The sequence below is a fragment of the Marmota marmota genome, unplaced genomic scaffold, assembly GCF_001458135.2.
Source record: "Marmota marmota marmota unplaced genomic scaffold, marMar, whole genome shotgun sequence".
NCBI lineage: Eukaryota > Metazoa > Chordata > Mammalia > Rodentia > Sciuridae > Marmota > Marmota marmota.
The window spans coordinates 33,028,465-33,047,659 of NW_026000057.1; the positions used below are offsets into that span (position 1 = coordinate 33,028,465).

At 34.0% G+C, this 19,195-nt stretch overlaps 1 protein-coding gene and 1 pseudogene across 1 annotated transcript in view; one reads left to right on the forward strand and one right to left on the reverse strand.

Annotated features, from left to right (window-relative positions):
• Positions 1-1,682: 1,682 nt before the first annotated feature.
• The window catches only part of Slc9b1 (solute carrier family 9 member B1), a 72,399-nt gene continuing 54,886 nt past the window's right edge, over positions 1,683-19,195 (reverse strand). Inside the window, exons 7-11 of the mRNA XM_015484387.2 lie at positions 14,890-14,996; positions 13,477-13,626; positions 9,666-9,774; positions 8,549-8,685; positions 1,683-3,303 (exon numbers count right to left, since the gene is read on the reverse strand). Of these exons, the coding sequence (XP_015339873.2) occupies positions 3,088-3,303; positions 8,549-8,685; positions 9,666-9,774; positions 13,477-13,626; positions 14,890-14,996 (719 nt within the window). The 3' untranslated portion in view covers positions 1,683-3,087. The remainder of the gene's footprint in view (positions 3,304-8,548; positions 8,686-9,665; positions 9,775-13,476; positions 13,627-14,889; positions 14,997-19,195) is intronic.
• Positions 17,363-18,305, forward strand: LOC107141090 (annotated as a pseudogene).

The window sequence follows — 19,195 nt, forward strand, 5'->3', positions numbered from 1 at the left end:
AAAATTTATGCCATTTTCATAATTTAAAAATATTTTTAAATGCTCTAATAATTCCCCTATTTTCTCAAAGGAATAAAACACTAAAAATAATAATTATTTCAAAGTTACAATATGTGGTATATTTATTGCTCAATATAATTTTTTAATGGTGTTACATATTTGGGATGGTGGGACAATATGGGTTAATTCTATGAGATCAGCTTATTCACAGGCTCCACAAACCATGTCAACACAGCTTGTTCTGAATCTTTGACAGAGACAATGGGTCCATATCTTGCAGTTGCTGATGCTGCATTTACTACTACTTGGATCATTCCATAGTATAAATAAGCTGTGGAAGTTCACAATCCTTAGTAACATCTTAATGCACAGCCATGAATTACCATGCAACAGTCTGCAGTCCATGTACAAGGTCAGGGATCTGGCTGCTTCCATGTTGGCAACTGCCTTTCTTGAAGAGCAAAAAAACACAAATGTTGGGTGTATGGCTGTTTCCTCTTATTCAAGCCAGGCACCTTATTGTAGCTGTTAAGTTTCCCAGCATGTTGTTAGAGATTAATAATTCACAGCTTCTTTAATATGCTAGAGTCTTCAGAGTCTCTCTGTGCTAAGGTCGATGAAGCTATAACTGTACTGCAAGACCGCTAAGCTAAAAAGGCTGCCCAGAAAATGGTTACCATGCCACTGATGTCCAACTATTTAAAATGGATCAGGAACCATCAGAAAAGCTTGTGCTTTACTGAATAAAAATATCTAAACATCCAAAAATTAAGTATTATGGAAAACCTTACAAAATAAAAGGAAAATTTGAACCTTATATTCAAAGCAAATATCAAGTCTAGCAAATATGATGCTTAAACAATTACTTATTGCTTTTAAAACAAAAACAAAAACAAATTCCCTGAAAGTAATAAAATTTAAAAACACATTAATGCTTTATAGACTCTGGGAAAAAATTTTTCAGCAAAGCATTTATTTCTTTGATTTAGTAATTCTTTTTTTAAAGTATTTTTTTAGTTGCAGATGGACCCAATACCTTTATTTTATTTTTATGTGATGCTGAGATCAAACCCAGTGCCTCATATGTGCTAGGCAAGCACTCTACCACTGAGCTACAATCCCAGCCCTTGATTTGTAATTCTTTACTGTGGAATAGCTCAGAATATTACTTCTGTTTTAAATAACACAATAACTGAGGAAAAATTTTTGCTTTAATTAAAAACTCCTTTATTAGTGAATAAAATGCATAAAAAAGATACACTTTAAACTTAGAAACAATAGTCTTATGTTTATTTGTCTAAATACTATGCACACTTGAACATTGTACATGTGGGTAATTGGTTTTGATTTTTAAATGACATTAATATGATTAACTTGTATAAAGTTTGTAAATAGAAAACTTAAAATTTAAGTCAAGATCTAATACCTGCAACAGTACCTTTAAAAGGAGAATATTTCAGTATAATGGACACATCAAACATTAAATTTAACAGAGAAAAATCTATACATAAAAACATTAGATATGAAAAATTTTCTCCTAATTCAAAACATAGTTTCTCATTCAAAAAATGTTTTACTGTATCTATATCTTTTAATAAGATCAACTTTCTATTTTAAAATTTAATTATGACTCAAAATACTATCTTGTGAAGATAAATGTTTTTATTTTCTTATTAGTGACAATGATATGCTCTCGTGATTTAAAATTTAGTCAAAATTCTTGTGCAGTTTAAATTGGAATACTATATTAGAATTAAATAGTTGAAAATGAGGCATGGAGTCTGTGCTGTGGTAAAAGTATATAAGAAAATGCTACTAAAACAGTAGCTATTTTTTCTTTCCCCAGAGTTACCTAGGAATGTTGTACTTTTGCCAGTTTTGGTAATGTATTATACTCAAGGTCTTGATTTTAATAGAAACAATAGATAGTTATACATCTATGTTCAAATACAATACAAGTTTATTTCTTATTCACATAATAAGTTCAAGAGCAGATATATCTGATTGGCAGATATTATTTTTCAAGTGGTGATACAAAAACTCAGGCTCTTTCCTTTCTGTGTCTCTGTGAAATGACACATAGTTTTGATTGCCTTAAATCTTAGTGGCTTCACTTGGCAAATTTATTTGTAAATTATATATTTTGTGCTATTTTAATAGCTTGCTTGTGTATAAAAGGAGAAGAGGCCTTGCCAAAGAAACCTGAACAATTTTTAAAAGATCATTCAACAAGGCCATTTGAAAAGCTTTCCCATGACTCCTCTAAACTTTGAAATAATCTTGAAGTCAACTGAAACTTTATTTTGTGATGTTTTATATTAGCACAGTAGATTTCATCAGCCAGAACTCATATAGAGAGAAATCTATTAATCTTTGATTTCCTGCAGACTGTCTTTAATTCCTAGATTTAAAAATATTAATTGAAAATATACAGTTTATTTCCATTTGTGATTTATATTATTTCTGTAATCAAAAGACACCAGTAGTGTTTCATTTAAAAATTGCTAAGCTGGATTTTCATTTTGAGGACATAACAGAAGGAATAAAAGACTAACTTTCACTCTTTTATTCAACTTATTTATTCAGGGAGTCACTAAAACTAGAATTTAAAATCTATTTAGTTGACCTACTTAAAGTTAATGTGTTTCATTCCTGTCATTTTTTTTCCTTTTCCTGATCATCTTTTTAACTGAACTACCGATGGGTAATCCTGCTTCTGCCATTGGGAAACAGGTTATTTTACCACATTCAACATTCCAAGTTTTTTTTTCTGTCATTAATTTTTTATATTTAGTTTGTATTATGACATCAAGTTTAGCTTTATGGATTACTTTCAATCCTTCTAGGGTGTTTACAGATTAACTTTGTTTTTGAAATATGTAAATACTAAGAGAACATTCCATTTAATACTGTTTTTATTAAATTTACTTTAGAAGCAAAAATCAGAGAAAAGCTCTTGTAGAGAAATCACATATTTTCTAAATCCTGGGTTCTATGTACAGTCTCCATATATTTGTACTTTAATATTTTTCTTTCATGTGAGATAATTCATTAAAACAAGCAGGTGGGCAATGGCAAATAAGCTTTTTAATGATGGGCTTCATTTGGCAAATGCAGTTTTATTTTGTCTGGATCATTATGGCGTGTAAGTATTTTGGGCCCCAGAATGCCAATAAGTAGAGCCCCATTTGGAGCCGTGATCAAGATGGCTAAAAATGCTACTGTCATCACATCCTTTGAATACGGTATCAAGTTGAAATTGGAGAGCCTTGCTGTTTCTAGAGCCAGAGGACCTAAAACAGCCTGCATGTAGGGGTGAAATGGGACATAAAGAAAAATGTTAATCAAAGTTAACATACAATAACAGTAGATGGCTCTGCTAAAATAAATAAAATTTAACACTAGACTCTTAGGAAAAAAAAGAAGACTAAAAATGAGGGCTTTTCATACATTACTCATCTGTTCTATGTTCTTTCTAGCAAATATTATGTGGAGGAAGAGAGTACCAGTGACAAATCAGTGTGCAGATATTTTGGGACTGATTTTGTACTCCTGTCCCTTTAGGTTTCCCATGTTCAAATTTCTCTTTTGTGTGTTCAAATTGCCCTCAGACCTTGCCAGTTCTAAGTGAACCAAAATTTTGCTTGGTTGCCTTTACCACACACCACTAGGTTCTTGGCTGCAACAAGAGAATGAAAATATTGAGGTTTCTCAGCATTCTCAAGGATTTGCTGCTCTTACTGTTCTTCCACCCTGGGATACAGAATTGAGAAGAGGTTTAGAATCTGGCAAACTGAGTTTGACTTCTGTTTTTGCAGCAACCAGACGAGTGATCTTTTAAAAGTGGCTCAAGTTCCTTGACTGAATTAATTGTAAAAATAATAACATAATATTTACTTCACTGGATGGTTGTGGGAATTAAATATGAAAATGCAAAGAACATCTGGCACATAGTAGGTTTTCAGATAATTTTGAGTTTTACTCTTTCCACTTGCTCCTCATTCCCTCCAGGAAATGGATATCTTTGAATTCTGTTACAGAATGAACTTACTTAGTCATATCTTTCTCCCTGTAGGTAATCTTCTATTATATTTATTTTTAGTAACATCAAACAAAAGCCTTTATTTTATTTTTTTTTTGTGATACTAAGGATTGAACTTAGAGGTCTTTCCCATTGAGATACATCCCTATCTCTTTTTTAATTTTAATTTTTATGTAGAGACAGGGTCTTCATAAATTACCCTGATTGGCTTTGAAACTTGTGATTCTCCTGATCAACTTACCAATTGCTAGAATTACAGGTGTTCTCCACCTTGGAGGCATAACCTTCTTTCTTTATATTTATCTATCTAGGCAAGAAATTGCCTTGACATTTTTAGGAATTAAATATAAATAAAACTTCTATGGATATGCAAAGTAATGGCATCATGGTAGAAACATTTCATCTGTGTTGGGACATTATGGCAAAAGAAGCCCTCAATTTAAGATTAGTTTCCATATCCCAAATCAGTGATTAAAGTTGGTATTGTTTTTGTTAACTTTCTGTTTACCGAGCAAAAGCCATTGTGCTAGATGCCAGGAAGAAAAAGATAAATTATACAGAAAATCAACTTTAAAGAATCTTAAGTTTAGAAAAGAACATGAAACATTTTGAACATGAAAGAACAGTCAAGAAACGATTACTAATAAGAGATGATGATGGCGATAATGGTGATACTAATATTAATTTTTACATAGTTATATAGAATTTGTCATATGTTAAGTACTCTTCTTTTCTGGTAGTGGGGATTGAACCCAGGGGCACTTAACCACTAAGCCACATCCCCAGCCCCTTTTATTCTTTTAATTTTGAGACAGGGTCTTGCTAAAATGCTTAGGGACTCACTAAATTGCTGCAGCTGACTTTGAACTTGCAATCCTCCTGCCTGTCTCCTGAGCTGCCGGGATTACATCAAGTATTTCTTCTTCTTCTTCTTCTTTTTTGTTAATATTCTTAGTTGTAGATGGACACAATACCTTTATTTTATTTATTTATGTGGTGCTGAGGATTAAAATCAGTGCCTTACATGTGTGAGGCAAGTGCTCTATCACTGAGCTACAGCCCCAGCCCTCAAGTAGTATTCTTAAAGCTGTACATTTATTAATTTTATTAATTTATTTAATCATCTTGATAACTCTATAGGAACTACCAGTAGGTGATAAATGATTCACACTTAATGACTGAGGTTTAATGTTATTTCTTTAGAAGAATCCAATTAGTAAATTGATTTTTCATTTGTGAACTAAATTCTTTATTTACTCTCTTGATATCTTCTATTTTTCCATTCTAATTTTCATCAGTATCTTTAAATAGAGAAATAAGAGAAAGGACTGAAGCTTTGTCAGTTTTATTTTAGCAGCAAAGAATGGAGGGGAAAAAAGGAAAGAAAAGAATAAAATACAGTAGGACTTGAGTGGGTGGTTCTTCTCATACCTTCTTTAAAATTATTACCTATAAAACTGAAAGTGTAGGGGCTGGGGTTGTGGCTCAGTGATAGAGTGCTCGCTTAGCATGCACCAGGCACTGTGTTCGATCCTCAGCACCTCATAAATGTAAAATAAAGATATAATGTCCACCTAAAACTTAAGAAGAAATATTTTTAAAAAACCTGCAAGTGTAGAAATGGAAAAAGCAATCATGAAATTCATTTGGAAGAATAAGAGACCCAGAATAGCCAAAGCAATCCTTAGCAAGAAGAGTGAAGCAGGTGGCATCACAATACCAGACCTTAAACTATACTACAAAGCTATAATAATAAAAATGGCATGATATTGGCACCAAAATAGGCATGTAGACCAATGCTACAGAATAGAAGACACAGAGACAAACCCATATAAATACAGTTATCTCATACTAGACAAAGGTGCCATATACAGTGGAGGAAAGATAGCCTCTTCAATAAATGGTGCTGGGAAAACTGGAAAGCCATATGCAGCAAAATGAAACTAAACCCCTATCTCTCCTCATGCATAAAATCCAACTCAGGTGGATCAAGGATTTATGAATTAAATCAGAGACCCTGTGCCTAATGGAGGAAAAAGTAGGCCCAAATCTACATCACATTGGTTTTTTAGGCCCTGGCCTAAAATAAAATAAATAATAAAATATTAAAATAAATAAATAATATTTTATTTTATTTTAGGCCAGGTAAAATAAAATAAATAATAACATTGTTAACAAGACTCCTAAAGTGCAAGAAATAAAAATTAAGAATCAATAAGTGGAATCGATTCAAACTAAAAAGCTTCTTCTCAGCAAAAGAAACAATCAATGAGATGAAGAGAGTGCCTACATTTTGGGAGGACATTTTTGCCATATGCTTGTCAGATACAGCACTAATCTCCAGGATATATAAAGAATTCAAAAATCTTAACATCCAAAAAACAAAAACAAAAGCAAAACCCCAAAACAAGCCAATCAATAAATGGGCCAAGGAACTGAACAGACACTTCTCAGAAAATGATATACAATAAACCAATAAATATACAAAAAAATGTTCAACACCTTTAGCAATTAGAGAAATACAAATCAAAACTACTCTAAGATTTCATCTTACTCCAGTCAAATGGCAGCTATTAAGAATACAAGCAATAATAAATGTTGGCAAGGATGTGGGGGAAAAGGCACACTCATACACTACTGGTGGGACTGCAAATTGGTGCAACCAATCTGGAAAGTAGTATGGAGATTCCTTGGAAATCTGGGAATGGAACCACCATTTGACCCAGCTATCCTACCACTCGGTCTATACCCAAAGGACTTAAAATCAGCATGCTGTAGTAACACATCCACATCAATGTGTATAGCAGCTCAATTCACAATAGCTAGACTGTGAAACCAAACTAGATGCCCTTCAATAGATGAATGGATTAAAAAAACCTGTGGTATATATACACAATGGAATATATCTCAGCATTAAAAGAAAATAAAATAATGGCATTTGCAGGTAAATGGATGGAGTTGGAGAATATAATGCTAAGCGAAGTAAGCCTATCCCAAAAAAAACAAAGGCTGAATGTTCTCTCTAATAAGTGGATGCTGATCCATAATGGGGGGAGATGATTGGGAAAAATGGAGGAACTGTGATTGGGCAAAGGGAGGGAGGGGAAGGAAGGGTGCACGGGGGCAGGAAAGAGTGGAATGAGATGGACATCATTACCCTAGGTACATGTATGACTGCACATATGGTGTGAGGATCGTGTACAACCAGAGAAATGAAAATTAGTGCTGTCACTATGTACAATGAATCAAAATGCATTAGATACATATGTATACCTAATTAGAATAAGTAAATAAGTACAATTTTAAAAATGAGCAAAGAAAATAATTGCAAGTGTATCATTGGAAGGAGGGAGAATAGAGTAATAGATATTTCTTTTGTAGATTAATTATTATTTTAACCTCCATGGCAGAGGTTAAAAACAGTTATCATTATTTATATTACTTGAAGGTAAAATAAAATAAATAATAACATTGTTAACTGAGAACTACCCATGTGCCAGAGATTATGCTAAGCACTTTGAATGGATTATTTAATTAATCCTCACAACACCACTCTGCAGTAGATGCACAGATATCACTGTTAAATGAGCAGATTGAGGCACTAAGAAATTAAGAAGTAACTTAGCTGAGGTTAAAGTTAAGTAACAATATTTAAAAGAGAAAGACTACCCTTAATGGGCCTGCTTTTGTAACCATGATATCAAAGAATTTGTTGCATGGAAATTTATAACCTTCTGTTTTGAAAACAATAGAGAAAAAAATCCAGAAAATTAAAGTATTTTGTTGCCAGGTTAAGCAGTCTAACAAGTAGCAATATCTTTTAATAGGAGGAGAATATCACTGAATAATAGGGAAAAACTATAATGTCTCCCTCTTCTTTCATTCATTTTGTAAGCATTCTACATTCCTCCTGCCTTTTAATGACTATTAAATCCTAGGGGAAAAAATTAAAAACAAACAAACAAACAACAACAACAAAAAAACAGAACACCAAAAACTAGATACTGTCCCTATCATTCCTATATAATATATTGAGGGAATTTGATTATTAATCAAATAGTCATCAAAATAAATGTATAATTAAAAATTTCATAGGCATTCATGTGGTGGAGTGATTGGCAAGGTTAAGAAAGATAACCCTTTCTTTAGGAAAGATAAAAAAAAAAAAACAAAGTACTTCCACTTTAAAATCAAAACATTTAACTCTATAATATTCAGCAAAATACAAAATATATTCTTATTTTATATTTTAGGAAAGTAGAAAAATATTTGTATAAAATTTAGGAAGTATTTGTTATGAAAAGTACATTTAAAAATTTCAGAATAAGTACTTTTGAAACATTTTTTAAAAGTTCCATTAATTTCAATAAACAGTTATCAAACATTTTAAAAGTAAGGTTAAATATCACATATTTTGTGCATTTTGTGATTGGAGTAACATTTTTCTTTAAGAATCATGAAAAATCATCAAGATTAAAATTATTACAATGACTTCCTATTTCTTACCTGGACTGTTGCTTTGGGCAACCACGCTAAAGCAATAAATATTTTCTCCTTAAAAGTAAAACCAGCAAAACACATCAATACAAATGTCATTAAAATTCGAACACACACTGCCAAACTCAAGGTAATAACACACAGCCCTGTAACAGATACAAACAAACATAAATACCAAAATAATTGAGAAGAAATGGTTCTTTATGTCTAGAGATACTATTTCTAAAACTTTAAATGTCTTAAAGCTGTTGCTACTTTATGTCTACTTTTCTGTAAAAATAATAATTATAAGCAGCTGGCCGCGGTGGTATGCGCCTGTAATCCCAGTGGCTTGGGAGGCTGAGGCAGGAGACTCTTGAGTTCAAAGCCAGCCTCCGCAATTCAGCAAGGCTCTAAGCAACTCAGTGAAACCCTGTCTTTAAATAAAATACAAAATAGTGCTGGGGATGTGGCTCAGTGGTCGAGTGGCCCTGAGTTGAATCCCCGGTACCAAAAACAAAAAAATAATAATTATAAAGAATGCAAATATGATTGAAACTTTGGCATAAAGTGCCAGAGATTATCTAATGGTGGGAGTTCCATGAGAAATGAGACAGAAGACATTTACTTTATTCTGAACTAATAGAATTTGAATTGAACTTCTGCAATTCTGAACTAATAGACATTTTTTGGAATACTCTTAAATGAAAATATCTGGTGGTATCTATATTCATCTAAGAAAATAAATCTTAATCTTTATTTCATCAGATCACTCAGGGAAGATATTAAGTAGTATGTTTGGTTAGAAAACAAAAACCAGGGCTGGGGGTGTGGTTCAGTGGAGGAGGAGCACTTGCCTAGCACGTGTGAGGCGCTGGGTTCATTCCTCAGCACCACACAAAAATAAATAAATAAAGTTATTGTGTTCATCTACAACTAAAAAAATTAACATAACAAAAAACCAGACAACTAAAAGCAAAAGCAAAACCAAAACCAATTAGGGTCAAGGAAGAGCAAATACATTACATTATCATGAGTTTCTAAAGAAGGTCTCTGTAGTCAAAGATAGATTATTAGGAAGAATAAAGTATTTATAACTTTCTTAAATATTTTTGAATCTTATCTTTTGTGCTTTAATTATTCTTACCAATAGTATTTGATTCAAGAGATGAAACAGTTACTTCTGATCCAACTAAACCAAAAAGAAGAGGTTGAAAAACATTCCAGGTTTGTGCAACAATATTTTGGACCTTAATCTGTGTAAAAAAGAAATATATTTATAGTTATTGTGTGTAAAGATAGTTGCATTTGAGAATTTACTGTGTTTTTAATTTGTTCTAATTAGTTATACATGATAGTAGCATGCATTTTGACACATAATACATAAATGGGGTATAACTTCTCATTCTTCTGGTTATACATGATGTAGAGTTACACTGGTTGTGTAATCATATATGCACATAGGGTAATAATGTCCGATTCATTCTACCATCATTCCTACCCCCATAACCCCCCCTTCAATCCCCTATTACTTCTATTCTTATATTCTTTCCTAGCCAACTTTCCCTATTATGAATTAGCATCTGCTTATCAGAGAAAACATTCAGCCTTTGGTTCTTTGGGATTGGCTTATTTTGCTTAGCATAATATTCTCCAGTTACTCTTAAAATTACTTAAAATTTAATAAACTTAAGATATTTTATTTTTAGGAGAAATGTTAAAACCTAATTAATAAAAATTGAGTAGGTTAATTTTTGTGCAATTATTTCTTTGTAAGATAACTGAACTGAGAGAATCATATTATGCCTGATGAAAGCATACCCAGCTCATGCAAACATTTGAGCTCTTGGAAGGAAGTTGAGAAGACCTCTACTAACAATGAACCTGAAACCCACTGCAATGAGAGTGAATACAGAGATGCTATAAGCTGCTAGGAAAAAAAAATTTGGTTCTCTATTTTAGGCCTGCTTCCAAAGGACTCATATTGATTACCTCAAAGTTATTTTTTCCTTGGGCTGGGGTTGTAGCTTAGTGGTGGAGTGCTAGCCTAGCATGTATGAGGCACTGGGTTTGATCCTCAGCACCACACAAAAATAAATAAATAAAATAAAGGTATTGTGCAATCTACAACTAAAAATAAATAAATTAATTAAAAAAATGTTTTCCCTTAATACTAAAACAAAATGTTTATTAGATTCTTCTTTAGTTGCCAGTCTGTCTCCCCTTTCTGGGAAGGATTCCCTCCCAGTGCCACTTCCCAATGAAAAGATTAAAGGAAAGGTGCCATTTGGCATAACAGCATACTAACTCTTCTCCAGGATTTGGGATGAAAAGATTTTAATCTCCATCTGGGCTTGTCATCGTATAGAATGTACATAAGAATTCTGATGACTCTTGCTTAGGACACAAACTATCTTCATAACATTTCCCTTTAAGATTGAGCTTTCTCAGGAAGTGTGAATCAGGCGGTATAGCGATACCAGACTTCAAACTATACTACAGAGCAATAGTAACAAAAACAGCATGGTACTGGTACCAAAACAGGCGGGTGGACCNAAAGGGAAAAATAATACAAGGGGGAGAAATGAATGACAGTAGAGGGGGTAGAGAGAGAAGAGGGGAGGGGAGGGGAGGGGGGATAGCAGAGGATAGGAAAGGCAGCAGAACACAACAGACACTAGTATGGCAATATGTAAATCAATGGATGTGTAACTGATGTAATTCTGCAATCTGTATATGGGGTAAAAATGGGAGTTCATAACCCACTTGAATCAAAGTGTGAAATATGATATATCAAGAAATTTGTAATGTTTTGAACAACCAACAATAAAAAATTAAAAAAAAAAGATTGAGCTTTCTGATTAAAAATTATTTGATTGTAAAAGTTAAAAAAAGTAAAAACAAAACAATTATTATTATTTCTTCTTTATAGCATATTATCCTATTTATTTTAATCTTTAAACTATTCATTTTAATTTCTTTTATCATATACTAAGGAATTCTTGTAGTTTTCATTTTACTTTTAACTTGTATTCATTCATTTTACAAAAATTTTAGTTTCTATTTTTTAGTTGTAGATGGACACAACTTTATTTTGTTTATTTATTTTTATGTGGTGCTGAGGATCGAACCCAGTGCCTCACACTGAAGGGCAAGCGCTTCACCGCTGAGCCATAACCACAAGCTCCTATTTTATTAATTATTAACCACTTAATTAATTATATAATCATGATTATATTGGACTACATTTTGGGTCTACCTTTTCGGTAGGGAACTTCTCAAGCTGATTATAAAATTAATCTAAGAAAGAATAATGGGCAGAAATAGCCAAGAAATACATTAAGAAACAGTTTAATGGGGATAATTTCTATATTCGATTTTGAGACATAAAACTGCAGTGATTTAAATTAGATTGGTATTGGCATAAGTTCAGAATTTAACTAATGTTAAAATATGTACTTAGCAAAACTGAATAATTGCTGGGCATAGTGGCATATGCCTGTAATCCCAGTTACTCAGGAGGCTGAGGCAGAAGGATTGCAAGTTTGAGGCCAGCCTCAGCAACTTAGACCCTGTCTCAAACAATAAAAAGGACTGGGGATGTAGCATTGGTAAAACACACCTGGGTTCAATTCCCAGTACAAAAACAAGAACAAAATAAAAACTGAACAATTAATGGGTTAATAAACAAATAATTGAAAACTGACTAGCCAATATGTGTATGTATATATGTATATACATACATGTGTGTTTATGCATATCTGTTATATATAAGTATATATGTGTGTCTATGAATACACAGACACACAGAGGTATTCCTATAGCATTACTTTACAGCATTCACAAAGATAAATTCCAGATGGATTAAAAAACTAAATGCAGAAACAAAATAAATAAGCAATAACCACCAAAGTATTAGATGACAATATAGAAAACAGTATATCTTTATGATGTTTATAATCTTATAATCTTGGATGAGGAAGTCCTTAAACAAGATGTAGAATCCAGAACCATAAAGGGAAAAACGGATAGGTGTGGCTATAGAAAATTTCACTTCCACATAAAATACAACATAAACAAAGTTGGAGATAAGCAAAAATTATATGAATATATACACACACACACAGTAGTCCTAGCATATGGAGAAACTATAAATTAGAAGCAAAAGGCATAGGAATAGGAATAGACCAAGAATTCAATAGGTAGTTAATGAAGAATACATGAAGTTTTGTCCACTACTAATTAGAGAAATGTAAATAAAGAAAAATAACATCATATAGATTTTTAGTCATTGGATCATTAAAAAATAGAACTGAAATATTAGATACTCTCTATAATGTTGGCAGGAGTATAATTTAACAGTACCCAGCAAAATAAAAACAGACTATTTCTTAACATAGACATTCTATTTCTAGGAAATTAATCCTACAGAAGTATTTATATACATGCAAAGTACTTTTATATATGCAATAAGACACATGAACAAGATTGTTCCTAACATTACCACCTTTATCAAAAAACTGAAAGATCTAAATGTTTACAAATGAAGGTTTGGTCAGAACAAATGCTTAATTTGGGGAAGGGAGTTGGATATTTAAGAATGTGGGGGATGAGGGAATCTTTTACATTTTATTCTATATGTTTTAATCTTTTATGAATTTTTCATGGATTAATTGAACAAATAAAATTTTAATGAAGAAAATAATTAAGTTAATGAAAATCATATTATATTACATAATATTTTGGGAAGAGTGAAGTCTGATACTATAACTCAACTTTTGATTGCATTTTAGTATATTTCCAGGCACTTTTTCTAAATATTTTATTTCCTTGATTGTTTCATACACTTCCTTGAGGAAATAAAACATCTTTCAAGTAGAGTGGGGAGATTTTCTAAATGTTGATTAGAGATATAAAAATTAATTATCTTTAAAATATGATGTATTAAAAATATTCACCTTATCTTTGGACCATTTTGTCCCTGCAAGGAAAGATGACACTAGTGTGCATAATCCTCCAGATCCATGTAAACCAATACGTTGACTGCCTAAGACAGCAGAAATACACATACTCAAAATAAGGAATGCCCTCTTCAATGAAAGTTTTTCCTAGAAATAGATATTTAAAATTTGTTTTATATTAAATATATAAGATTTGGCATTATCTATCATTTATTTTTGACCCTTTGCTATCAAGTCTCTAAATGCTGTATTAAGTAGTATCTAAAATGTTGATTTTCTTCCTCACTAAATATTTCAGCACACTTGTTACCAAGTAACAAAATTTGCAAACTTTAAACTTTCATCTTCTGATACATCTCTGAGAGTGACATCAGTAAAATTGTTATAATATTTCAACTGAAAGCGAAGAAGGATAACCCCATATAGTCTTCAGTTCCATATATTCAATGAATTCTTAAAAATATATATTTTTTAATATCTCTTCGGTCAAAGTAACAGCTACAGGTAGGTCAGGATGGGAATTACAGAAATAAGAGTAATGGCACATCCTTTAGGGAAGGAAAGGCTTGTGTTTAACAGTGTTAAACACTTTGTCCAGGGTTAAACTTTTTGTCCCTTTGTCAAAGGACAGCAAGAACAAATTTAGGTCAGAAAATAAAGCAGAGGTAAGGGGGAACCTATCTTCTCCCAATGTGTTTAAAGGAAAATTTAGGGAAAAGTATTAGGAAAAACTGACAAATATCAATAGGCAATATGTGGGAAAGGGGTGAAACAGAATGAAGAGGGATCCTTTCAGGTAGGTACACTTTTCTGTAACTCTTTATTCGTCAGAGACATCAATCAAGGCCATTGACCTGTATCAGTCACTACTGTGTTCAATTTTAAGAACTGAATAGGGGCGATGAAGATTACTTTGGGAGAAGAGAGTTAAGTATGAAATTTAATATTTCAAAGCTCTTCCCAAAGTTCAAATTGTGGAAAGAAATGTCTACTACCAGATGATATGGTTTGGATGTTGAATGCCTCCAAAAAGCCCACATGTTAAAGACTTGCTCACCAATGTGGGGCTATTGGGAGATGGTAGAAACTTTGAGAGGTGGGGACCTTGTGGGAGTCTTCAGACCATTAAGGGAGTATGCTCACAAAGGGGACTGTTGGACCCCTTCCCTTCCTATTGTTCTTTTGCTCCCTGGATCATAATGTAAATGGTTTTGCTCTGCCATGTGTGAGCCATGATATACTGCCATGCTACACATCCAAATTCATGGGTCCAATTGATTGGACATCTCAAAAACTGTTAGCCAAAATAAACCTTTTCTTCTATAATTTAATTATCTCAGGTTCATAATAGTGATAGAAAGCTAATTATTACTCTGTAATGTTACACAACAGGTTAACTTTTTTATTTACCTGATCAGCACTTGGAAAATATCGAATAAAACATCCCAAAACAGTTCCTACCAGCACACCAACAAATATGTCCCGCAAAGATGACAGAATATTATCAATTACACCACCTGTAAGGGCACACAATAAGGGAAACTTTTCAGAGAGAAATATTTTCACACACACTATACATCAGAAAATCAAAGCTACGTGATTTGAAGAAAGGTAACATTTTACAGAAAATTGGACCTTTAATAGTGATATATGTGAAAACCTATTTAGATCTACTTGAAATTAAATGTGTACTTTCAAACAATTTAACAAGTACACACATCTCATAACTTTCCATTGTAAACAAAGAAGTAATAAGTTACAACAGGTTCACTTTAGCCACCCTAAACTACAAGATCAGGTAAGCTAAAGAACACAAAGAGACTAACAACGAAGTATTTATAGCACTTACTTAGCAAATGGCTTTTCTGATGTGATGTGCTAGTATGCAAAATATATAAATAAATAAATAATTTAAAAAGAACAGCAACAATGTAAAATAATTTTATTCTTGGGTCAATCCTAGAAATAGCTATGGGTTGGTTGAGTTTACAATATATTTTATGTCCATGGATATAATATTTCCATATTTGTAGTTCTTAGCAATAAAATATAATAAACAAACAAAAACATCTTATCCTCAGTTAAAAAAACAGTTCAGTTCTCCTCTGGGTATTGAACTAGCCAAAGTATATAAGTATTTATTTTAGAAATTTTTTTCCATTAAAAGTAATAGAAACAGAGTAATGCCAGCAAGATGGTAGACAGGGAAGCCCCAACCATTGATGTCCCACAAAGACATTGACTGAATAATGGTCCAATAAGTTACAATATATGGTCCAAACTCCTTTAAGGAACTCCATAAGAAAATTAAGAAGTTGTAGTAACTTAGGCAAGTGCAATGCTAAGAACAGTGGCATGGAAACTAGTAAGAACAGATACTACATGATACCTATGATGGTCCTTACCCAAACATGTACAGGGTGGCAAGTCTGGGAGAAAATACCCAACTTGCCACTTCTCTACTGAAAGGGAAAGAGAATGTTAGAACTTTAGGAGGTTGCCTGAGGTACTTGTCTATCTTATTTGGCTCCAAATCTGCATATTTTGAACAAACCTGAGTGCTGCTGAGAACAAAGGAGAGGTCAGAGCCACAGAAAACAGAGGGAGCAAAAGCTCCAGAAAAAGAAACTGGAAAACCTCTCTAAATGGAATATTACTTGCATACACCAAAGAGGATGCATCCCAGAAAAAGTTTTAGAAGCCCTCAGAATTGATAGCCAGGCTAATTAGTGAAGGTCTTTTGTATGAAGTCATTCAATAAAGACTGGGAATGGTGGAAGTGTTTTCAAATGCTAAATTCCTGCAAAAAAAAAAAAAAAAAACAAGGCATACAAAGGAGCCTTAACCAAATTAAAGGAGCAAACTAAATCTCCAGATCTTAAAGAAATAAAGATCTGTGAATTATTTGACAAAAAATGCAAAAAAAAAAACAAAAACTATCTTAAAGATATTCTATGAGAACATTAATAGCCAACTAAATAAGTCAGGAAATGATGCATTAAAAAAATGAGAATAACAACAAAGAGATAGAAACTATAAAAAAGAACCATATAAAAATTCCAGGACTAGTAAATATAATAACTAAATGGAAAAATTCACTAGAGGTGTTCAATGGTAGATTGTATCAAGCAGAAGAAAGGTTCAGTGAAATGGAAGATAGTTTATTTGAAATTATTATTATTTAAATTTTTTTTTAGTTGTAGATGGACACAATACCTTTATTTTATTTATTTTTATGTGGTGCTGGGGATGGAAACCACTGCCTTACGCATGCTAGGCAAGCATTCTACCACTGAGCCACAACCCTGGCCCTCATTTGAAATTATTGAGTCAGAAGAGAAAAAAAAAAAGAGTAAAGAACAACAAAGAGAGCATAAAGGACTTACAGAATGCCATTAATAAGATCTGAGTATTCATTATGGATGTTTCAGAAGGGGGAAAGAGTGAGAAAGGGGTAGAGAGCAAATTAAAGGAATAATGGCCCTAAGTTTTCCAAATTTGAGGGGAAATGGTCATATACAAATTTAAGAAACTCAAAGAACTTCAAGTGGGATAAACTCAGAGACCTAAAATGAAGCACTGTAATCAAAATGTAAAAGACAAAGAGGGAAATTTGAAAGCAGCAAGAGAAAAGTAACTTGTCATATGTAAGGAATGTTCTATAATATATTAGCAAAATTCTCTGTAGAAGCCCTGCAAGTCAGAAAATGGTGGGATAGTATATTCAAAGTGCCAAAAGTAAAAAAAACTGCCAACCAAGAATAGTATATTCTGCAAATCTGTCTTTCAAAAATGAAGACGAGGCTCTCTGCTTCTCCTCATTTGTCAGACAGCTGCATCTTCTCATCTTGTGCAGTGCTAGCTGCATCCCTGAGACGTGATGATGAAGGTCAGAGTGAATGGATTTGCTTTCAACTCTAGCAAAGTGATATTGTTGCCATCAGTGACCTCTTTATTGACCTCAACTACACGGTCTACATGTTTCAGTATGATTTTACTCATGGTAAATTCAATGGCGCAATCAAGGCTGAGAACAGGAAGCTTGTCATCAATGGAAAATCCATCTCTATCTTCCAGGAATGAGATCTTGCCAACATCAAATGGGGTGATGCTAGTACTGAATATCTTGTGAAGTCCATTGGTGTCTTCACTACCATGAAGAAAGCCAGGGCTCATTTGAAGGGTGGTGATCCATCTCTGCCCCTTCTGCTGATGCCCCCATGTTTATGATGGATGTGAACCATGAGAAGTATGACCACTCCCTTAAGATTGTCAGCAATGCCTCCTGTACCACCAACTGCTTAGCCGCCCTGGCCAAGGTCATCCATGACAACTTTGGCATTGTGGAAAGACTCATGACCACAGTTCATACATCACTGCTACTCAGAAGACCACAGATAGCCCCTCTGGGAAACTGTGGCATGATGGTCCTGGTGCTTCCCAGAATATCATCCCTGTATCCACTGGTGCTGCCAAGGCTGTGGCCCTGAAGTGAATGGGTAGCTCACTGGTATGGCTTTCCATGTGCCCATCCCCAAAATGTCAGCTATGTATCTGATATGTCACTTGGGAAAGCTACCAAATACGATGACATCAAGAAGATGGTGAAGCATGCATCACAGGGCTACCTCAAGGGCATCCTGGGCTATACTGGGGATCAGGTCGTCTCCTGAAACTTTAACAGTGATACCCACTTTCACCTTCAATGCTGGGCTGGCATTGCCTTTAATGACCACTTTGTCAAGCTCATTTCCTGGATTGACAATGAATTTGGCTACAGAAACAGGGTTATGGACCTTATGATCCATGTGGTCTCCAAGGAGTAAGAGCCCCTGGACATCTGCCCCAGCAAGAACACAGAGGAAGAGAGAGGACCTCAGCTGCTGGAGAGTCCCTGCTCCTAACTCAGTCCCTTCTCCTCTCAATTTCCTTCTCAGATCCCCTGAAGAAGGAGGCTTAGGGAGCCCTACTGTCATATACTATCAATGAAGTTCACTGCACCCAGCCAAACAACAACAACAACAACAAAACAAAACAAAACAAAAAACCCCAAAGAATTTCCTTGAAGCAGCCTGGCGCCAGCCAAGTCAGACCAGAGGAGGAAGCAGCCCGGCGCCAGCCAAGCCAGACCGGAGGAGGAAGCAGCCCGGCGCCAAACCAGACTGGAGGAGGAAGCCCGCCCCTCCCCGTGTGCTAGTCCGGAGGAAGCCCATCAACCCTTAAAACGCATCAAAGGGGGTGTGGCTACCAGCACAGTTCTGCGGCTGATCCAGGTACCCGGTTTCCAACTCCCCCACCCTTAGCTGCGATAACTCAAAATATTTCCCACAAGCTTTTGGGGGTTGTAGCTATCAATGCAAAACAACAACTGTACAGGCACCTGGTTTCTACCTCAGAGACTAGAGTAGGGAAGATACAGGTGGAAGCTCATTTCCTTTCACACTGGCTATACCCACCACCCTGAATACAGAGGCTCAAGCTAGGAATAGACAACGCCACCTACTGGAAGCAAGGAAAACAGTGTTCTGAGAGACTTTTTTTTCCTCTTTCTTTCTCTCTTTTCTTCTCTCTCTTCCACAACTTCAACATATGTGAAACCAAGAACTGTGCATGAACAACCGAATTACCAAGTAATGTAATATAGAGGAATTGCATATACCCCACCTTCCCCCAATTTTTTTCTTTATTTCTATCTTACTTTCCTTTTCCTTCTCTT